The sequence below is a fragment of the Halichoeres trimaculatus genome, unplaced genomic scaffold (assembly GCF_033239565.1).
Source record: "Halichoeres trimaculatus isolate MK-OKI-2021-1 unplaced genomic scaffold, fHalTri1.1 fHalTri1_scaffold_20, whole genome shotgun sequence".
In the NCBI taxonomy this organism is placed as follows: Eukaryota; Metazoa; Chordata; class Actinopteri; order Labriformes; family Labridae; genus Halichoeres; species Halichoeres trimaculatus.
Genome location: NW_027437198.1, coordinates 16869676 through 16891714, shown reverse-complemented (window position 1 = coordinate 16891714; position 22039 = coordinate 16869676). Strand labels below are relative to the sequence as shown.

General features: G+C 41.1%; 2 protein-coding genes across 3 annotated transcripts in view; one reads left to right on the top strand and one right to left on the bottom strand.

Moving 5' to 3' along the window:
• Positions 1 to 260: 260 nt before the first annotated feature.
• Positions 261 to 22039, bottom strand: part of csf2rb (colony stimulating factor 2 receptor subunit beta) — a 53956-nt gene continuing 32177 nt past the window's right edge. The window contains exons 1-15 of one of the 2 annotated variants that reach the window (XM_074696977.1): positions 9136 to 9176; positions 6812 to 6962; positions 4996 to 5113; positions 4723 to 4898; positions 4495 to 4646; positions 3063 to 3207; positions 2678 to 2810; positions 2433 to 2587; positions 2007 to 2140; positions 1751 to 1928; positions 1568 to 1664; positions 1414 to 1480; positions 1248 to 1327; positions 1006 to 1165; positions 261 to 743 (exon numbers count right to left, since the gene is read on the bottom strand). In XM_074696977.1, the coding sequence (XP_074553078.1) occupies positions 348 to 743; positions 1006 to 1165; positions 1248 to 1327; positions 1414 to 1480; positions 1568 to 1664; positions 1751 to 1928; positions 2007 to 2140; positions 2433 to 2587; positions 2678 to 2810; positions 3063 to 3207; positions 4495 to 4646; positions 4723 to 4898; positions 4996 to 5113; positions 6812 to 6917 (2097 nt within the window). In that variant the 5' untranslated portion in view covers positions 6918 to 6962; positions 9136 to 9176 and the 3' untranslated portion in view covers positions 261 to 347. Of the gene's footprint in view, positions 744 to 1005; positions 1166 to 1247; positions 1328 to 1413; positions 1481 to 1567; positions 1665 to 1750; positions 1929 to 2006; positions 2141 to 2432; positions 2588 to 2677; positions 2811 to 3062; positions 3208 to 4494; positions 4647 to 4722; positions 4899 to 4995; positions 5114 to 6811; positions 6963 to 9135; positions 9177 to 22039 lie in introns of those variants that run through there. The other variant, XM_074696978.1, reaches the window with a different exon arrangement.
• Positions 18051 to 22039, top strand: part of LOC141809789 (parvalbumin alpha-like) — a 38685-nt gene continuing 34696 nt past the window's right edge. The window contains exon 1 of the mRNA XM_074696979.1: positions 18051 to 18306. The gene's annotated coding sequence lies outside the window, so the exon portion shown is untranslated. The remainder of the gene's footprint in view (positions 18307 to 22039) is intronic.

Sequence of the window (22039 nt, the reverse complement as noted above, 5' to 3'; positions counted from 1 at the left end):
AACCCAATAAGGACTTTACTTATCTTAAAAGGATTTGCTAGAGTTAGATAACCCCACAGGGTATACTTTTGAGTGTTTTTCAACATAAAAAAAATGAATAAAACAAATGAGACAAAGGCTAACCCCTTACCTTTTTTTTCTGTAGAATTTTAATCCAAAACAAATGCTGAAAAACACAATAGGGACACTTATAAAGATAGCTTTAGAGTAAAAAAACAATCATCACTTTATTTACACATTCAGAAATACTTTATTTATGACACTTAAAACAAGGTGTGCTACATAGATGTCTTTTTGATTTGTTGCATTTTTCAAGAAACCCCAACATGTCCATCACATGATCTTTGTTACTTTACTGCGCTGACGTGAGCTGTGGGGAGGTGGCAGTATCCAGAGGCTTGTATGGCGCCCTCCTGAGGCCAGGAAGTTAAAGTCACAGAGGTGTAGGAAGGCGTTTGGAGGCTGCTGTCTGTCGCCTTGACGTCTGTATAATCCTGCCCAGCTAACCTGCCAGAACCTTGCTGGTTCTGCTCAGCACTGACCTGCAGAGTTGTGTTTTTGTCAGCCTCAGAGTGAGATACAAGGTCCTGTGCTGAGGCAACTCTGCCAGGTAGCCTGACGTAATCTTCTCCCCACAGAGTAAAACCCCCCACAGGAAGAGATACAGGGTCACACTCTGGGGTTTCTTTTACCCCTCTCTCCTCATGCTTTACATCCTCAGGATTCTTGTTTGGCCCCAATGGCTGTTCAAAAGAAAACAATGTGGCATCAGTTGCGTTTGTTGTCCATATATTTCCGTTATTACAGAACATTTTTTTGAAATTGTTGAAAAGATTGAAAAACACAGCTAGCCTGTGTTGACAGTGTACGATAACACTTTAATATGGATAATTAGCAGCTGGTTAGCTTAGTTTAGCATACAGACCACAACTGGAAACCGGAGGAAAGAGCAAGCATTGAGAAGTTTTAGCTGCTCAATACCTGATATACGACACTCTTACTGACCTCACAGAAAATGTATGGCCCACTGAAGCTCATGGAGGACTTGTCAGAGCCTTTCACCTCAGCAGGGACAGGCAGGTGATCATTGGTCCAGCAGCCCTCATCCTCTTCTAGAAACTTTCCTTCGGCGTCTTTGGTTAGCCACAGTGGAGCATCAGAGGAGCTTTAGTAGTGATATAGATAGTGAGAGTTACTGACTCTTAACAGAAGACTGTCTGTAAATGATCAGAGTCTAAGATGTTTACCATGTCGACAGGCTCTCTGAGTGCTGCACTTTGCAGAAGGATGTGTTCTCATTCTGCATCAGGGTCTGGGTGGTTGCAGTCTGGATCAAACATATTGCAACAGGAGTGACAAAACAATAAAGAACACCAACAAGCTCTTGATTAGCTGAAAGTCACTGAGTCTCACCTTGACCTCTGAGAGGACTTTGCTTTTGCCAGGAGATGGGATGGAGTCCACCCATAGTATGAGCTTCCTATTGGTTCAAAGTGTAAAAAAAGATGCTGTTAAAGATGAAAAAAACATCTGAAGAGAGTGGGTCAAGAGCTCAAGAGTAAAGTACCTCTTAAAAGCTGGACTCATGAAGTAGAAGGCGAGGAAGACTAAGGCCACAAACCCAGCGATGGAGCAGTAGATCAGAGTATCTGGGGACCAGGTGGCTGCAGCAGTGGACAGAAAACAAAAAGTAGGATTACAATACATCATGCATTGCTTGTTATCACGTGTGATGTGCATGCTGCAGTACCTTCATGAGAGGTCCACTCCACAGGATCAGACCACTTAGACGGGATACCCCCATAAGTGGAGTCTGGTCCAGGATCAACCAGAGACCTGACCTTTACCCTGTAGCACTGGGACGGGACCAGGGATGAGTCCAGGATGGTTAGAGACATAGCATCCACCCTGACAAAGATAGAGCATTCCTGAAAAACAACAAATGGAGAGGGTTGCATTTGATGTAGACTTAAACATATATGAGCTTAAAGGTGAAAGTCCCTCACCTGCTCCTCTGTCCTGTAATAGCAGGCCTCATAGTTCAACCCGACTTTAGTGGCTGTGCTTGGATCAGTCCAATCCACCCTCCAGCTTCTGCCTTTTTCTCTCACTTTAACCTGCTGTGGTGGTTTTGGCTGAACTGCAGAAAAGAAAGAGTCATTAAAGGGGGTTTTGTGCTTTTAGCCTTATTGTGTCTCTCAGGTGCTCCTGTAGTTGCTTTCTTAACAAGCTGCATCAATCATCTAATTTGATGAACTGTCAGGGCTGCAGTTGCACATTTTAAACACTAGGTGGTGACACTCAGCTACACAACACCTGGCCTGTTCAGCTCAGTGTGCCTGCAGAGCTTTTTATCACCCTGTTGTGTATTTTTAATTTGTGTTTTCAGCCCCTCCCTCTCTCGTGTGGCGCCCTGTCTGCGGTCTGCTCACTGTGCTCGCAGGCTTTAAAAGTCTTGGCGTTGCGTGTCGGTACGAGCTCCAGCAGCAGATGCTCAGGGTCTGTGACAGTCAGCAGGCAGCTGTACTTCAGCACCGTCCCACTGGGGTCACGGGTCACCGTGCAGTTCCTGCAACATTCCTCAGACCTGAACAGCGGGATTAAAAAGAGGGACAGAGGAGAAACAGTCAGCTGAGTGAATGAATCGACAGTTGCCAGCTGATATTTGTCGACTCACGGTGCAGTCAGGTTGTGTCGACAGGCCAGCTGGTAGGAAATGAAATGCGCTGTATCTTTGCTCAACTCCCAGCTACACATCACCTCACTCTCTCCTTCCAGGACACAATGCATGCTGGGAGAGTGCCCTGCATCTACAGCCAAAGAGAGGGGGAGAGAGACAGAGCTAATAACAACACCCCAAGGCTCCAGAATTTTCCAAAGCTACCATAGAAACGAACAGAGGGAGGAGATTAGAAATGTGAGAAGAAGAGATAAAGAGGAGGGTCTGCATCAGAGGAAAAAAAAACCCTCTGGCATGAAAATGATCCAGTAAACAAAAAATGCCACACATGTGCTAACGATGAAGCTACATTGTGCACAGGAATATAAATACAGGTACAAACCATCCTGAGTCATCCAGGTCACTACAGGACTCCAGTCACTCCACTGAGCCACGTTGGTCCGTGCCCTCACCCTGGCTTCATACTGGAGACCTGGGATCAGCAGGTGCTTCTGGAGTCTGACGCTGGTGTTTGTGACACTGAGGGTCTGCAAAGTCAGGGGACAGAAATAAGTCTTCATCAGAATCCAGGTTAAAAAAGGAGTACCACTTGATCCCCTTCTATACTCTTAAATACTTTTACAATTGACTTAAAGATGCTATGAGCAGGATCTGTTTTGATTGCTCTCCCTCTCCACCTTGTGGTCCGGAGTCTCTGCACACTTTGGTAAATTACGTTTAGCGGGGCGTGTGTTTGTTTTAGAATTAAATAGAGATTGTATTGAAACAATTTTACTTTGTTCAGACAACTTTTTACTGGATACAACGCGCCGAGGTATGATATTTATTAACAGTTACGTAGCACTACGGTTTGAAACGTGACATCAAGCAAGCATTGTAGCAGCCCGCTATATGTAGCCAACGTAGCTGTAGGCTAACATGACAACAAGTAAACACTGTCAATATGTTAGTACCTTAGTAGCCAGAATAGCAGAATAACTGCTGCATGTGGGTTGGAATGAACATTATCACTAACAGTTTAGCTAAAGGCTAATTAGCCTTTAGCTCGGGCTGTATCACTCTCCCGTTTAGCTTTCTTCTGCTCTCCGGTCCTTTTTCTGTCTGACAGTTAGGCTCCTCTGTCCACCATCACTACAAAATTAATCACAGAAATCGTTCTTAGCAGAGAAAAACACAGATATCTGTGTTTTATCTCTTCTCTCTATTAAACGTCGTCAGTCGGCGTGGTGTTGTCATAGAGATCTATACGTGCCGTAAATCAATCCATAAATCAGTCCTGGACGACCCGAACTGAAAGCAAAGAAGTAGCAATTTTAAATAACCTGTAACCAGCAATACTGGCGCTGATAATCTCATTTTAAAGTGTGGAATGATCAGGCGTATATCTAGAAGGGAGTATTTTTCAAACTCCTCACAGCCCCTTTAAATACAGCCATACAGATCTGTTGCATGGCTGCAATGTTAGCATATGCTAATTGTCAACACAGTGTTGAAGGATATTTTTAGTTTTCTTTGTACCATCACCAGAGCTCAGGCTCAACATGGCCCCAGGGATTCTGAGCCTGTACCACTTTTCCTGTCAGAGGAAGCCCCCAATGTGATTTACAGAAACCACTAACTGCCTTTGCTACGCAGCAGTGAGCTGCTTCAACCTTCTGTTTAGGAACCATGCATGCACAGTTCGCATTAAACACTTCTGTTTTAGAGTAAAAATAATCTCATTTCCTTTTTGTGTCTGACTGAACTGAGATGTTTACATACTTAATCAATTTCACGTTTTTTTAAAACATATTTAGTGTTTGTCTCTCACTTACTGTCCAGTTGTCCTGTGTTTTCGCCCTGTAGCCCAGCTGATAGTTCATGTGTTTATTAAGGGAGGAGGAGGAGTAAGGGCTGGACCAGCTGATCCCTCGGCCTCCATCCTCTACATCATGTGTGGACAGGTTCACGGGTGTGCGCGCTCTCACTGTACAACACAAACCTGAGAGTTTAACAATCATCCTGAAAATCACAGAAAGCTAACAGACAATCTTCAGACTCACAGTGCTGAGAGAGATCCAGAGGCTGGTGTGGGACAGAAGAGTAGTGAGTCTTCTTGTGGAGGAAGAAGACAGTGTGTTCAATACCGATGGAGAAAGCTTGAGTTTTGTATCGACAGTGGACAGTTGTGTGCTCGCCAACACCATGTCCAGCAGCTTCATAAGGCTCACACAGCTCACTGCAGATAGACAAACACACCACAGTGAGGCCTCAGAGAGTGACACAAGACAAAGAACATCCCCACACTGTGAGCGTATGAGTGTGTGTTTTGTTACTTTTTGTTTTCTGTCTTGAACCAAAGCTGCACGTCTGTGAGTCCGTGCCCCCTCCATCTGCAGCAGACGTACGACTCGTAGTCGTTGTGGCAGTGCAAGCTCTTCAGCAGCGAAGACTCTGGGGAGGAGGAGGAAGTGAGTTTTTTGAAGTTTGCTTATCCATTTAAATGTTAAAAATACCATGATGGGGAATTCCTGCATAGAGGAGGCAGAGCAACAAAGTGAGCTAAAAGTAGCTAAATCTAACTAATAACATAGGATCAAAAGCACACCAGTTTTTTTTATTCTTTTATTGTTTTTCCTTACTGATTTAATTCATGCTCTTTTAGTTTTTTCTTATTTATTTAAATGCATTTAAATACTTACACCTCTTCATATTTCTACAGCTTTTGCTTGTTTAACCATGGACATTTATTCTAGTCTTTAGAGCTCATATCTCCTGTTCTCTCTCTTTTAAATCATTTACATTTCATTTCTTTGCTCCTCTACATCCTGGTTCTTTCTGCTCTGGATCAGATCCTGACTTGGTTAAACATGTCAGCTAGGTTTTGATGTTGTTTGTTTGTTTGTTTTTGTTGTTGCTGTTTGTTTGTTTTTATGGTTTGCTCTTATGAATGTTTGCTCTTCTTTAAAAATAAAAATGTATTAACTCTTATTTTTAAAGGTGCAACATAAAGTTATTATCATTGTAATTGTCATTAATTAAAAAAAATCTTTAAAGAAGCCTGTTTTACTTTTTAAACTCACATCAAACTGAATACTTTCTATTCAGTCTAAACATCTGTGCTTTAAAGGCGCTGTGAGGACTATCTGAAAAGCTAGTGTTTTTCCGGAAAAAGACTCTGTTTCCCATGAGCACTTGTAACTCCTGTTGTAAAGAGTAGACTCCTGATAAGGGGTTTGTTTTGTAGCAAATGAATTGAGATCAGATTTTACAACACAACTTGTCTTTGTTCGAGACACTTTTTACCTGACACAAAGTGACAAGGTAATGTTTATTTTTCTAATAGTTACATAGCTTTATAGTTTGAAATATGACAAAAAGCAAACTTTTCAACTCAGTTTGTAGTTCAGTAGCCAGCTATTTAGTGGGCTTCGTTTCTGCTTGACTCGTCTGCAAAGTCTGTGCAGCTTTGTGTGGACAAATAACGTCATTTTAGCAGTTTCACCCCCTCGCGCAGTCCTTTGAAAATTTCTATTTCATTTCATTATCACAAACAGTTTAGCCCGTGTTTTAGCCTTTAGCCCATGCTTTATCACTCTCCAATTCAGTTTTCCTCTGCTCTTCTGTCCTTTTTATTTTTGCTAGTCCCTCTTCAATGCTCGATAATATACAAAATTAATCCAAAAAAATGTTTTTTTTGGCAAAGTAAAACACAGATCTGTCTTCTCACTGCTAAACTTTGTTGGCTGGCGTGGTGTTGTCATGGAGACTATGCGCCATAAATCAGTCCTGTCTGACCCAATCGGTGAGCTGAAAAATAACATTTAGAAATCACATATTTTTTGTGCTTAACAGTCTTGACAGTCCTCTTAACATTATCATTCTTAACAGATGCAGAAAATAACAGCAAAAAAAAAAAAAAGTTAAATACTTTTCTCTGCTTCAGTTTTTTTCTCTCGATACAGTTTTACCCTTTTCTGCTGTTGACATCAAATTGAAATACCTTATGAGTTAAAGAAATACAAAGAATTACCCAATCAGCTGCTTTCCATGACCATCCCTTATTGTTTATGTGTCCAGACCTGAACAGATTGTTCTTTTTCCTCATCTCACATTTTCAAGCTCAGAAATGTCCCCTGAGCTGGGTCTTACCGTTGCGCAGGCTGCTGCTCTCCTGGACATCACAGCTGTTTGGACCCGAGGTGAGAGCCCAAGCAGGGAGCGCTGAACTCAGCACAGCCCAGAGAAGAGGCAGCATTTCGAGGAGACACTATCAGAGGCTTTTTATTCCCGGGTCAGTGGGCTGTGTGTAGAAACATGATTAAAAGAGTTTGGAGACGTTTACACAACACGCACAGAAAGAAAGAGAGATGGAGAAATTAGTTCATTTACTAGAAATAAATCAGAAATGAGTCATGACCACACTACGCACACCATGTTCTGCTTTCAGTACGTGCTTGTTGTGGGATGACGTCCACATCCCTCAGCTTCTTATCTCTTTCTCACATGTGTGTGGATAAAAAGGAAATACACATGCTGTCTCCAGACGCACACACAGGGGGACATAATAAACCAGAGTGTTGACACAGATGAACGGTTTTATCACTTTGTTTGAGTGAACAGTCCAGCTCTCTTCAGTCTCTGGAGAAAATGCTTACGCCTTCAGAACTGCAGAGTTTCTGAGACTAGGCCTCGGGTGATGCTCGCAGTCAGTGCAGTGAGCGGCGAGAGGCGGTTAACAGGGAGCTTTAGAGAGCTGATGCACCAAAACAAACAGAGGGGTGTGAACATGCTCTGCTCTTTGCTCACCACATTTTTACCATTTGATAAAACGTCTGAGAGGGATTTTACTTATAATATAGAATAATCTGTGTTTAGCGCCAATCCACATCATTTTCCTTTTCTCTTTTAAAATGAGCTCGTCTTTCTGAGTCTCTCAGGACTCCATCTTTGTCTTGTTTTAGGGAAAACACCAAAGAGCACTGTGTGGGACGCACCCACTGACTTCAAAACCCAATAACCTTTTGTTCTTTGTTGTCTGAGTTGATGTGTGTAATACAGTTAATGAGACTGAGACACAAAACTAAAATCAAAGGCAAGTGGTGTTGCGTCATTTCCAGTTCTTCTTACTCTGCATTGACTGTCAAAGGGGAGGGAGGTGACACACAAGACCTTTGTTACTCTTTCCTCTATATCTAATCTTATTGTACCATTAATGTTTTTAACCATGGATCTGTTGGTGTGGACCACCTGCTGCCGTGAACTGTCAGACGCCAGCTGCTGCGGCTTTTTACAGTCTCATCAAAATCATCGCTACAACGCTGAACCACAGACTGTGTTTCTTTCTGTTTGTGTCTCTCTTTCTCTCTTTTTTTTCACAGTCTTGTCAGATGTCAGTCTAGCATAAGTCTGGCTCTGTTCGAGGTTTTTCAAGTTTTTCTTGCCGTTGCAAACTTGCTAAATGCTGCCAAACCTATGCTGGATTAAGATGAGATAAGACGTCCTGTCTGGATCTTAAATAGATAAAATCTTATTAACAAGTCTAGACCTGTTACTGTTTTTAAAAAAAGTGTCTTGAGATAATGTTTGTTGTGACTGGCACAATACAAATAAAGATAAATCCATCAGTCAAACAAATATGTATTATCAGTATTATCAGGTACCTGCATGCATGTAGGCAATAATGAAAAGAGTAAATACTATGGGCAGACAGGACGTAGTTTAATTTAAGACCCAATTTGGACAAAATGTTAAAATTAAAATACAGCAAAAAAAAAAAAAAAAACATTGATTAGCAAGGTTTCTTTCATAGACTTTACCCAGACATCAAATATCCTAAAAGGGGTGTGGTCACCAAAATAAAATTAAAAATCAAAAATTTATATTAAGATCTAAAAGTTGTTTAGTACAGCTTGAAAACTTGACAAAAACATAAAAATAAAAAGATTTTTTTCAGACAAATTAATAAACACAATGAAAAACAAAACAAAACTTGAAACTTAACTTTTCACCAAGAGAAACAGCTGTCATAACCCCCCCCCCCCCCCCCCCCCTTTTTAATTAGCTGTTCATCTCTTTCCTATGAATCAGTCTGAAACCTCAGATCTGACTGGTAAAAAAAAAAAAAAAGCACTAAGCCGACACAAAGTCCAGTTCTTTTTTTGAAGCTTTAACATTCACCTGAGATGTTGGACACCAGAGTCACAATGTTGCACAATTTTTCTGTCATTAAGAAAATTCTCTAGAAGTCTGCGTCAAAGAATTTCAACATGAAGAATTTATTCACTCTGTTTCATAATCATCGCTCTGAAAAGAACAAGATGACCATTAAGTCCTCCTTAAACATACAACAGAAGTTTTCTGGTCTGAGCGAGAGATAAGCACCACTATTTTGACAGCTTAAGGCTTTAAAATCAACATGCCGCTTTTATAAAAGTACATCCTTAAAACCACCAAAAGTCAGTTTTTTAACTTACATGATGAAGACCTGTGCGCCTGTCTGTCTCTTCATGAACTCAGCACAGAGAGCTCTGTGGGAGTTTCCTCTAAAACAGCCTCAGTTTCCTCTTTCTGTCCACATGACACTTTTTATTTCTTACACCATCAGCTGAATTTGCATGCTAAAAAATGCCACAATAAAACACATTATTCAGGAAGTGTTTTTATTTTCCTGGAGCATAGAGGTGGACATTCCTTCATAAAGTAAAGGGAATAGAAATTTGGCCTGATAGGAAGTGTTAGAATAAATATGACACCTAGTGAGTTAGTTTGAACGGAAAAAACCCCCCTGACAGTTAAGATTAAATATTTCATATTTAAATACAATAAATCAACTGATTCTTGGTTTAATAATACACAAAAGTTTATATAAACAGGGGCTGATCCCTTGCAAGCCCCTGAAATTAAGGCTTTCTGTTAAGAAATCATGTTTGGATATTTATCTTATTTCTAAATCCTGCTAAAATCTTTGTCATTTGTTAGTTCCTTTTAGAGATTTTTTTTTTTTTTTTTAAATCAGACAAAGGTGGGTGTATTCGGGTGCAGCTTCTCTGACTCTGAGTGGGCTGAGTTTCTCATTTCACTTTGATGAACAGTTTTTATCTGGTTTCTGAATCACACATTAAGTTCAGGCTGTTAAATTTGATCAAGTGAGATTTTGGTTGATTAGATTTAGTGACAAAAAAAGTCATCCTGAAAACATGCAGAGATAACATTTACTCAGACACTCTTTCAGGTAGTTCTTTACTTTAACTTAATGTTTCATATTAATTAATCATTCTTTTAGTAGTTTAACCGTCATTATGCACAGCTACATTTTTTCCCCAAACAAAGTTCTGAGGTGTGAGAACAGTTTGCGATAAAAAAAACTAGAAAAGCACTCAGAGAGGACAGCATATTGTGATTGTCATGCAACCTTGAGTCCTACTTTGATGTTATACTCCCTTTCAGCAGACTGTCTGCAACAATGTGGTGTTGGTTGCAGGTTTCTACGATAATTTGTTACCTGACAGTGTTGAACATTATGATGACCCAGTACAAATTTCATATTCCGGATCTTTGTATCCAGAATATTGCCAGGATCGAGATCGTACTTTTACATCTTTTAGAAATTATTTTGACCTTGTCTTGTATTGTTTTGCAAAGTAATCTGATCATTTATCAGGGAGTTATATACACATATGGTGAAACCGACCCAATCTCACAATGGCAAAGAAATCTTTAAAAAAATTCCAGTAACCAAACACATATACCAATCACCACCAAAATTTATTCACTTCTTTCTTATCCCATTTTGAACATTTCCTGAAAATTTCATCAAGATCTGATTGTTACTTTTTGAGTTATGTTGTTCACAAACAAACTGACAAACTCCCCCAATAACATAACCTCCTTGGTGAAGGGAAAAATCATTACTTCCTTTGATACTATCACTTAGACCAAAAAGAATCTCTCATTAATCCCACAGTGTATCAGAAAAAAAGAAATAAAAAGCATTCAATTTAAAAACAAAAGAGTGGCTGCTGTAGCTCGCAGTGAGGGCAGGAAGTTAAAAGTAATTTTTTTTTTTCTTTAATTTTGTTGCATGAATTAAAGGGCTGGTGGTCCGTCTTTGTTTCCAAGTGGCTAGTAAAAAAGTTGGTTTGTGGTCTGATTAGCTGATTTCTGTATCAGCTCAAACTGCACGGAGAGGGAAATTGTTCAAAAATCATTGTAGTAGTTTAAAAGAGATGGCCACACATGGCCAGCTTATTCATTAACACCAATCAAAATGGTGCCATGACCCAAAACACACCACAGTTTTTCTGCTTCTCATATTCTGTAATTCAAAGACAGAGTGATGAATCCAAGAATGAGGTTAGGGTTTTTTTCAGAGTCGTATAAAACAAACTTTCACTTCTGTTGACATTCAAACCTGTAAACTGAGTCAAATCGCACATTTTCATTGTCTTTCTAGGAAACATGAACAACAAAATAAGAATAATTGTCACGGCTGGCTAGGAACATTTGCATATTTCTGTTCATCACTGAATCACTGAATCAGGACGGTAATTTTTTCAATTTCAAGTTTTACTAACATGAACATGTGCGTGTTTTTATGCAACAATTTGCTTATTTTGGAACCAACTAACATGAACAAACATTTTTTTAATTTAATTGAAATAAAGGTGTATTTTGACTGCTCCTCTTTTCTGTTGTTTCTAAGCCTATCGATGTCCAGTTCACTATTCAAAAGTCTTAGCTGACGCTCTTTTCTCTCTGCTTCTCACCCTCTCACTTCCTCCTCCTGCTAAACAAACTTGATGGTGTGAAGATCAGAGTGACCAATTCCTTATTTAGAGCCAACTGCAGGTTAAGAAAAAAAAATGAAACAGAAAATAAATACTGTGTAAGGTCAAATCTAAAAAAATGAGCCCATAAGATTTTACCAGTGAAGACTGAAACAACCAACACTTTAAAGTGTTTTTTATTACATCACAAGACAAGTATGTCAATATCTCTTGACATACCGCCTGGCTGGCATGAGTCCAAACAAATGGGGAAGACAAGAAAAACTTTACTTATCGAGAAAGAAAGAAATATTTCCTCTGGTTCTCAGAACGGAAAGGGGAACTTGTCAGTGTGAAAAGACTGACATGCCACAAAGATTGCTGTGGTCAAATTCAGGCAACAGAACACGCCGTCTCTGAGAAGTACAAATAATAATGATTGATAAATCATTTAAATGTGAACAAGAATGGTTGGAAAAACTTTGTACCAACATTTGTAGCATGACTTTGGAGATTCTTATTATTTCAGTGTCTCAACAACAGCACATGAGACCGAAGGGAGCAAGAAGTTAAAAGGATTAAAGTAATAAAAGTTAAAACTGTAAAAGAGACTATGAGCACGACAAAGAAATAAAGTAATTCGGTGAAATGAAAGCAATAAAGGGAGATGAAATCACCAATATATCAACAATATTTGAGGAAAAAAAGCTGTAAAGTAAATTATGCTTATCCATTAGATTTGAATTAGACTGGTAGAGCAGTTACAGGAAACTAAGAGGACAAGCAACATTCTAAAGGTGAGTTTTCAGTAGTGATTTAAAAAGTGGTACACCTGTGTATTCGGTTCACCTGTGCAGTTAAAAAACATTGTCATAAATTTTTTATTGTTTTAGATTTCAATAAATGTTGTTTTAATATTGTAGCACACTGCAGTTCATAAGAGAGCATTATTGTGTTGGACTGTAACCTGCTTAGAGAGGACCAATGCTGTTCTTCAGCCTCAACTCTGCCACCCAATGTCTAAACACTGTTACTGCAGTTGCATATGTTAACCACCAGCTGGAGATGAATGATTGCATGATGGTGAGTAGGAAAAACAGATCGTGAACAAGCTGTAAAGACCATTTGAGGATAAAAAAAGATAACCATGACAGTAAGTCCTTGAGAGTGGATGGATTCATAAGATAAAATGTGGTTGATTTGGATTACCTCTGGAGATATAAATCAGATGACTATCTGTGTTTTGGCAAACACTTCCAGAGACCATTGTTCTCTGTGAAGAGGCTCAAATGAAATGTCAACGTCTACAGCAGACTTCCACTTGAACTGAACAAGGGCAAACAACAACCTGCACACAGAAATCATAAACAGCACACTAAAACCTAAGAAATTAACTGTTGAGACTAATTCATTTTTTTTAACCAACCAGTAAATATGTTCAACTCTGCTGCAAATGCCGGGTTTTTAATTTATGTATTTATTTAATTATTGAAAAGATATTTGTGTGGTTTCTGATGTTCCTGCAGTCAGCCTGAAATGTAACAACCCAAGATGTAACAATGACCCAAAATGTAATAAAAAAATGCAATACAACCCAAAATGTAATGACTTCTTACATTTGGGGTTTTGTTACTTTTTTTTGTAATTACATTTCAGGCTCAGCACTTTTGTTGCATTTCGGGCTCTAATAAGCCTCAAGTGGACACTTAATGAACTGCAGTTTAACAGGGTTCTTTGCACTATTTAAAAAGTCAAATCAGCAGGAGCCAACCACCGCTCAAATAAATCGTCGTCCATCCATTTTGGGTTGAATTTACATTTCCCCATGTCTGCATCCTTCTCTTTGACAACCACAAATGGCATCAGTCACGCAGGCCGACACTGATGCTTACCTCACTGACATCGCCATCGTACCGTATAACATATATCAATCTCTAACTCTCCTATTTACTGCAATTTAATTAGTGAAACAAATCGCAACAAATACGCACCACTGGAAGTTTTATGGCAGGTCATAGTGTTTTGTCATTGGCATTAAACACACGGTCAAGAGATTTAATACCTATAGCATATTTTCGTTAATTTCAAGACAATCAAGGACGTTAATTACCTGGATTTTATTTCAAGACATTATAAGACTTTTTAAGGACCTGTGGGAACCCTGTTTAAACACTTCTGCATAGGCATTAGAGCCAGATTTGTAAAAATGCCCTGAAATGTGACCAAAAATTTTAAATAAAAAAAAGATAAAATCCAAAATGTTATGAGTGACAAAAATTAAATCAAGTTGTGTTCTACAAAAAGTTTTTGTTACATTTGTAACAAGTTGTTACATTTTAGGCAAAAAAGTTTTTCTGTCCAGTTCCACATCTTATTAAATTCTGGGTTATGTGTTTTTTTTTTTCATCATTATTATTTTTGTATTACATTTAGGGCTCAGCTATTTTGTTACATTAACCACCAGTTATTCCATTTAGGGTTTTGTTAGCTTTTCAGATCATTGTAACAGATTGGGCTCCTACCAGCCTTCATATTTCAGACTAGGGGTTGCTGCTTGACTTCAATGTATGAAATACTCTCAAAAACGTAGCAGAAAACAAACAATATTAAAGCCATAGAGACCACACTGCCTCCATGTGTCTTGGAGGAGTACTGCAGGGTGACATGGACACACTGATCCCTCATGTTATGTCAAAAGTTAGGCTGAGTCAGCAATTCCAGACTGTTGATATTGGTCTAAAAATTTTGCATCAGAAACAGATGGTTGACCTATGTCCGCATTTTGTGTTTTGGCTGTGCTACAGAGTCCATGCTGTAATGCAGGGTATAAACATTACTAAATAAAACAGATCAATGCTAATGATGGTGATCGGTCCAGTCTGCTCCTGTTGCTGCTTTAAGAATGCGGCGCTGTCTTCCTGCTGGTGTAAAATTAAATACCCTTTGAGTCTAATGAGAAAGTGATGCAAATTAATGAGATCAATAGTTAGTGTGCGAGAGGGAAAGAGAGGAGGAACCCAAGCAGGAGAAATAAAGGAGGGAGTCAATTATCAGACTCTTTATTAGAAAAGGCACACTTGTCCAATAAGAATACATTACAGTAATTATAAAGTAGTTGTAGTTTAATCTGAGCAGAGTGCTGTATGCTGATAAACAGCTGCAGGAGACACATCTTCCTCTCTCTTTTCCTGTCTCATTAATTCTGTGGCCCACACAGAAAGAGACGCACACTCATGATGTTATTACCGTCACAGCTCGGCTGCATTTTGTCACTGTCGGTTTCCCAGCATTGCTCCAAAAGAATGAAAGTGAAAGCAAGACAAGATATCACATTAAAGTGATTGCTAGTGTCAGCAGTTGTGCACGCAGCCATCGAAATGACACGAGACCTAACAATACATGTAGAGACGGGGAACCAGGGACGGTTGGAGAAGTTAGCGAGGAGAAGTTTGGAATGAAATGTGATTTTTATAAAAATCAATGATTTCTGACTTCACAGGCTGAGCCGAGCTCTCACTTCCTGTCTCGTTGCCCGTGGTGTTTGTTCAGGACTGGCAGCTGAGGTCTGATCTGCAGCTCTGGAGTTGACAGAAACGTAACAGCTTGTAAGGCGAAAAAACCCCAAAGCTGGAATGCTGCCCACATCGCTTTCTCTCTTCCTCTGTGGTCATATATCTCATGATATTTTGTCGTACACAACATGCGTGAGAGCTTGCAGTATGACCCCATGCATACACCGTCGTATCGTACCTTCAGGAGACTTGTTTGCCTGAGAGTCTCACAGGGGTGAATCCCATGGTGCAGCACTTAGTGTGAAGAAAACATCACATTACAGAGCTGCTTTAGGGCGATTAGGTTTTTATTTTTTTGAATATCAAAGTTGATTTTATCCTGCATTAATAAAAATGGACTCCCAGTGTCAGTTTGTTTTTAAACAGCTGAGTAAAGGCATTTCTTTGGGAAAGGGGGCAGGATTAAGCTTTGTGTTGGCATGAGTCCACTCTATTGAAGTGTCCTTGAGATAATGAATCCTCCCTCATCAGCTGCAGGGAACCCAAGCTGACCCGGACCCACGACACCGAGGACAAAAAGAGACTTTCAAATGCACCTCATCTGTATTAGCAAAGGTCCCTTTTTGGCCCCCAGGGTCCTGATATGATGAATAAGACTTGACCCGTAATTTGAAATCAGAACCTTATTTCCAAACCATGTCCGGGAGGTATTTTAGCATGCTGCTCTTAATCAGTGCACCCAGCGAGGGATTCAGAGAGCGCACAGACATGGCCGCACTCCTGCACAAAACAGAATACAGAGAGGATTCAAATCGACAAAGCCTCTGGTGAAGGAAGTCAGAATATCTCATTGTGATTTTAATCATATGTTTGGGAGAGGGAATGCAAACAGAAAAGCTGGAAGAGAAAGGGGGGGTCATCTTAGTGTGCAAACAACACTGATGCACAGAGACACAGTTTATGGAGCATTTAACCCTTTGTGCATGCTTTGTTTTGGGCCTGCAAAAGCTGCATGATATTTTTGTGGATCAGGCCCTGAGTGTTTTCTCACCTTTGGATTTATGTTTTCCATTTAAATGACAACCATAGAGTTAAAGGTCCAATATTATGCTCCTTTTCTGCAGTTTAATATGGATCATTGATGTCTTCATGAAATGGTAGTAACATGTTTTGGTCCAAAAAGCCAATAAATCAAGCACAGCAGCATTGTTTCCAGGCTCTCATAGCCCCTCTGTTCAGAGCGGTCTGATTTAGTGGGCGTGGTCTTCATATGTAAATGAGCCATGGCTGATACCGCCCTGCTCTTCCGTGTCACTGAGAGCAGTGCCATGAGCTCCGAGTGCACAATGTTTAGAAAACAGCGAAGCTCGTTTACCGTAACATTACAGGCTAAAACAACAGGCTTACCGCAGCTACAGTTAGCATCCTGAAGCTAACACAGAGGCAAGGGGACACTGAGGAAAAGCTCTTACGTCTGCTCCACAGCACACAGCATTTAAAATACTCACATTTTCAGGGTCTGAGGTTTGTTGGCGGATGGTTGGTAATGGGCCTGGACTCAGGACCAGTCTATTCGATAGCCCTCTGTTGTACTGTCCAAAGTTGGAAAAGCAGTCGGCCGTGAAGTGACTAGCACACACATGCGCAGTTTTACTGAGTGTAGCTGGCACATTTCCTTGATAAATGAACTCTAGCCACGTAGTCTTGTCTTCTTCTGAGATGGGAAGCTTGTGCATGGAACTATGTGGCTGTTTACAGCCAAAAACAAAGCAGTGATGGCAGTGATGACTGCTGGAGCAGCAACGGGGAGGGGGTTTGGGGGTATCTGCTCCAGTGGACCAATCAGTTCAGTCTTGCTCCCGATTGGTCAAAAAAGGGAATCGATGATGTCGGCAAATCCCCACAATCCAAACAGCTATTTTTAGGTCAGGAATTTACATTCACAAGCACTTCTAAGTACAGGTTTTGTCATTAAAATATCTCATATCGTGGGCTAGGAGGAAAGCCAAAGACCAACAAATTTCACTAAAAGACTTAATAAAGTAATTTTTGCATTATATGGGACCTTTAAAATGTGACCACAAAGATGACTGACATCTGATGGAAAATGAGCACAGACAACACACCAGTAATGACTCGGAGGTTCAAAAAGACCAAAATAACCATTTAAATAATCACATCAAAACCAAACAATTTCTCAAAGGCAAAATGTTCACTAAGAGTTAATACGCAAAGCAACTAAGTAACTCTTTGTGAACTAAAAGAAAAGAAAAAAATGAACCAAAGACAAAGTAAAGCTGAGAAAAAAAAGACATAAAAACCTTCAAAGTGAGCAAGAAGGTTTTCCGCTCTGTGTCCCAAAAAAGCTATGATAAATTGGGACAGACGCTACAGCCACATTTTAGCATCTGTTGTATTCTGTCTGCTCCTACACAGTCAGGGAGTCTGGTCCTGGTCCCTGCCTGGAGGGCATGTTGTTTTATCATCTATGATCGAGTGTGTGCATTCAGGGATGCTGGACTTGACATGTCTGGTTCCCCTGATTCAAGCGCCTGAAAGGCAGACGACAGACAAGTGGATTTTCAGTATATCACCATCATCCTCATCCTCTCTCCACGTCCTGTCTGACACTTTATTCATGCTTCCTCTCTCAGCTCGCCTCCCCTCATCTTTTCTTGCTTCCTGTGCTCTTTTTTTCCATCCTAAGTTATTGCTCCAGAGTTAATTGCAGCATCTCTACAGCGAGATGGGATTACAGTGATTCAGTGGACAGAGGAACAAATTGATTGTTCTAAACGTGTGACGGCCTGACATGAGCTCTGATCCTGTTTTTGTTAAAGGTTACACTTGTACTGGAGAAAAGTTGTGGTTTTCAAATCTAATAGTTCTTTTTTTCTGCCTTCTTCCTCTTTCTTCTTCATCGCCTTCACTGCATCCTTCCTCTCTCCTTTGCCTCCCCAACTTTCCTCTTCCTCTATTCCCTGCAATCCCTCCTCCTCCTCTTCCTCCTCCTCCTTCAACCATCACACACTCCCCTCCTATCCCAATCCAGTGCGCCCTCCCTCTTCCTTTATCTCTCCCTCCCTTTCTCTTTCTCCCCTTCATCTCACCTCCAGCCAGTGAGAGCCTCCTCCTCCTCCTCCTTCGAACAGCCCGCCTGATCCCGTCCACTTTCTCTCTTTCTCTCCTCCTATACCTCTCACTCTCTCTGCTGTCTCATCTTTTATCTCTTTCTCCCTCTTTCTGTCTCTTTCTCTCTTTCCTATCCTCCACTTTTTCTTCAGCAGGCAGAAGCTCGCGAGCATCGCCGCTGTTCCTTCAACCTCTGAGGATCCAGAAGCACTCGGGACGAAGACTGTCACTGGAGGTAGGAGTCCACTGCATGACAGAGTGTGTGTGTGCATGTGTGTGTGTATGACATGTTCTTGCATCCTCTTCTTTTTAAAAGCAGGAAGAGACACAAAGATGTAGCAGAGAAAAACAGCTGTTCTGCAGTATTTGCAGAGTGACGTGACTGGAGAGTGAAAAAGATGAGAAACTGCACCGGACGAGGATGAGGATGGTGTAACAGTGATGGTGTGTCTCGGGAAAGTTGAGGGGAAACATGGGAAAAGAAGGGATGAAGCAGCCAGAATTGTCTGCTGCATCAAAAAAGAGTAAGAGAGAGTTCAAGGAGGTAGAAAGAAAGCCGAAATGGAAATAAGGACTCAAGAGTAAACAATCCAAACATAAAAAATGAATCAGACAGCAGCCAGAGGAGAGACCGAGAGAGATGTTTAAAAACAGAGTGGGGTGGTAATGTTTCTCTGGCAGAGCAGCTTGCATGCTTACAAATGCAGCGGTGCCTTCCTCCTCCTTCTCCACCACCTCCTCCTCCTCCTCTCCCGTAAAAAATCCCATTCACAAACAGGACCTGAAAACAGGAGCTGGTGATTGGTTCCCTGAGCGCTGTGTGCGTGCTTCTACTTTATTGTGTGTATGTGTGTGAAAGAAAGAAAAAGACAGAGAAAGAAAGATTAAAGAGGGAGAAAAACCCATGATGCTCCTGTGTAGGTGATGCTGAGGCTTGAATGAGTCTGCAGGGTGTATGTCTGTGCATTATGTTGATCACAGGGTGCAGGAATGTAGAGGCTGAGAGTGATGGGTCGCAGTGCTGCGTTTTTAATTTGTGAGTCTGTGTTGTCATTGCTGTGACCCGTTCTCACAATGGCACACAGATGTGCAAACTCTTTCGCCTTCGTTGCGTCATCTTCACTGCTGCTCCAGACTGCCGCTGTCACTGTCACAATCCCGCTGCAACCCGCCGAGATTAACAGCTGTCCAAAACTGTGATGCTCTCCTGGCTCGCCCATGCTGTCCAATTAGAAAGTGACATTTGTTTGGGGAAGGAGGAGGGGAGGGAGTAGCTTTGGCTCAAGATTTGGAGGGCAGGGAGTTGATGGGAAGGGAGGAGAGATAGAGGTACGGAAGGTGAGAAAAAGATAAGGTTACCTGCTCAGGTCCAAATGAAAGTGAGTGGAAATGGCTAAGTGTTGAGCTATTTTATCCAAATGTGGATAAATGTCTCCACCAAAAATTCCTGTTCCAATTTATTTCGATGTTAAACTCCAAGCAGAACCTTGTGGGGTAAATAACACACCTTGATGAGACAGATTAAGAAATCAATACAATAAATGATGGGACTCAGCTGCTGCAGAAAGTAGTCACCCTGGATTTTAAATCTAGGCTTAGGGGGCCAGGCTGCACCACATGACCTTGTACAAATGAGCTTTGTAGGTCAAGGTCAAAGCTGGGAGGTGATTAAATGAAAGCCTTTAGGATGGATAATAACAATTTCAATTAACTGGATGCAAGGTGGAAAAATCAATATTCAATGAATAAATGCAGGTCTACAGAAGACAGAAGTGTATAACTTTGCTAACAAGACAACACCATTGATTGCTGAAGTGAACTAGGATGGGGTGAGAATGGGCTAAGGAAGGGTGGAATAGGTAAAGGTCAAGGTAGGGAGGGATTAGATGGGGATCATGGAGGAGAGATGAGTAAAGGTCCAGGTAGGGAGGCATAATTAGGGGTAAAGGTTGTGTGAGATGAACGGGGGGTCAAACAGGGCAGTATGGATAGGAGCTAAAGTAGGTGGGGTGAGTAAAGGCTGTGTTATGCTTTCCATGCGATCGTGATGTCCAGTAATCAGGCACACGAGATTCGCACTAGAGAATGGGGGAGGCTCTTATGCTTTTTAACCTCTGCGCAGCGTCCGTTGGTGCCCATTCCTGAACTGTAGGGGGCGTTGTATCACAAACGTATGTCTACCAGAGTACTAAAGAAGAGTTGACGAAGTTTGCCTATGCTTACAACATGACATATATATCCCAGAGATTTTCCCAGGTTTTTTTAACCGATTTCTCTTCTCTGCCGTGAGTGGCCACAATTTTACGCCATAAATTATTTACCACCCGGTTTTCATGGTGATCTCTGTGTGAAGAGTCATACAGATGCCTGTATTTCTGCACTTGACTACTAGGAAATCCCATTCTTACGCCATTTTATCCGCGCTGCTCTGTCAGGCAGGTTAGAAATTTTAGAGTGTGTGCGGAGCAGAAATTTCCCACGTGAAAGGGACCGCGCAAGGGGGCGTAGGTGCAAAGACGTCATTCGTCCACATGAAGTCGGACCCTGTGGACTTGTGGATGTGTCAAGCATAAATCAGCCTTAAGGGTTGAGTTAGGGGTGAAGAGGGACAAAGGTTGTGGCTCCAAAGTTAAAGTGGGTTGTTCAAGATCTTGATATGCAAGTAGAGCTGTCCTGTGAAACGAAACTGCTCTCCAAGGCCTCACCCCCAGTGTTCATCATTAAGAGGGTGTCTCAAGGGTGATTTGGCACTTTTCATGTTAGTCTTTTAGTGTTTGAGTGTGTTCCAATGTGTGCTGCTCAAAATGTTTGTATAGTTGAGAAACTTTGTATTTGGTGCCCGTTCAGTGTTCCCCCCAAATGAATGAAAATAGTCCCGAATGTCTCGAGGACTACTTTGTTTTTTGAGGCATAAGGCAGCATGTAAGGCTGCTTGAGGAAAATGTAGTCATGTCAATCTCCCCCTCATTAAACCCTTTAAAACCCCCACAGCTGTCCTGTTGGTCAGCAACAGTACATAGTTTATTGTCCGCATATGCATGGAATAAATACTGACCATTAATGGAGTGTATACAGTAAACCTTGAAGCATTCCCAAAGGGAAACCCAGCTGCAAGAGTTGGTTTGATTTCAGTGACAATATAACTGTGTATCATCTGCATACAGTGTACACAAAACATCATTATGCAAGTAGAGCTGACTAGAAGATATAACTGTAGATCATCTGCAAATCAAGAAACAGCATAAATGCTAAGGATAGGCAGAGTGTAAAAAAAGAGATGGGTCTGTTGAAGAAATGATTTGGAAAGAGGGTTACCCATCTTACAGACTTCAGAAGACAAAGAGAGCATAGAGAAGAGCAGGTTTTCTAGCTAGCCTCACTTTAGAGTGAGGCACAGATGTAAGTAGCCATTATTGTCAGAATAAACTCATTCCATTACAGCTTTTATGAAACCATCAACACACCTCTCTCGACCTATTCTGCTGCCCCGTGCTCCCCATTTCAACTTTTAAAACCTCACATAACATGTCCCCATAAACTTTATCACCACTTTTCCATTAGATATAAAAGTCAGCCGTGATGCATGGTAGCATATCTTTTCCTGATTTCATGGGATTTCAGCGCTTTAATGAGCAAGGGGCTCTGTGGAGTGTGAAATACTCAGGTGTGATTGAATGCTCTTCGGGGACGAGACCTCATAGCGAGGGGGAGGAAACGTTTGTGTGTGTCTGTGTGTGTGTGGCAAGGAGACAATTGGATATGTGTATCTGCATGTGCCGGGGAGGGAAGACAGGAAGGAGGACAGACAGGAGGAGTAAACGTGAGAAGGACAAAGGGGAGGGAGATAGAGGAGGAGTTGATAGTGTGTGGAGCTGTGCTGTGGGGATGCTGAAGTGTTTTTGCAGGAACCAGGGACGAAAAAATCAGCCTGGTGTGCAAATCACGGGGATATTTGAACAAGATATTAA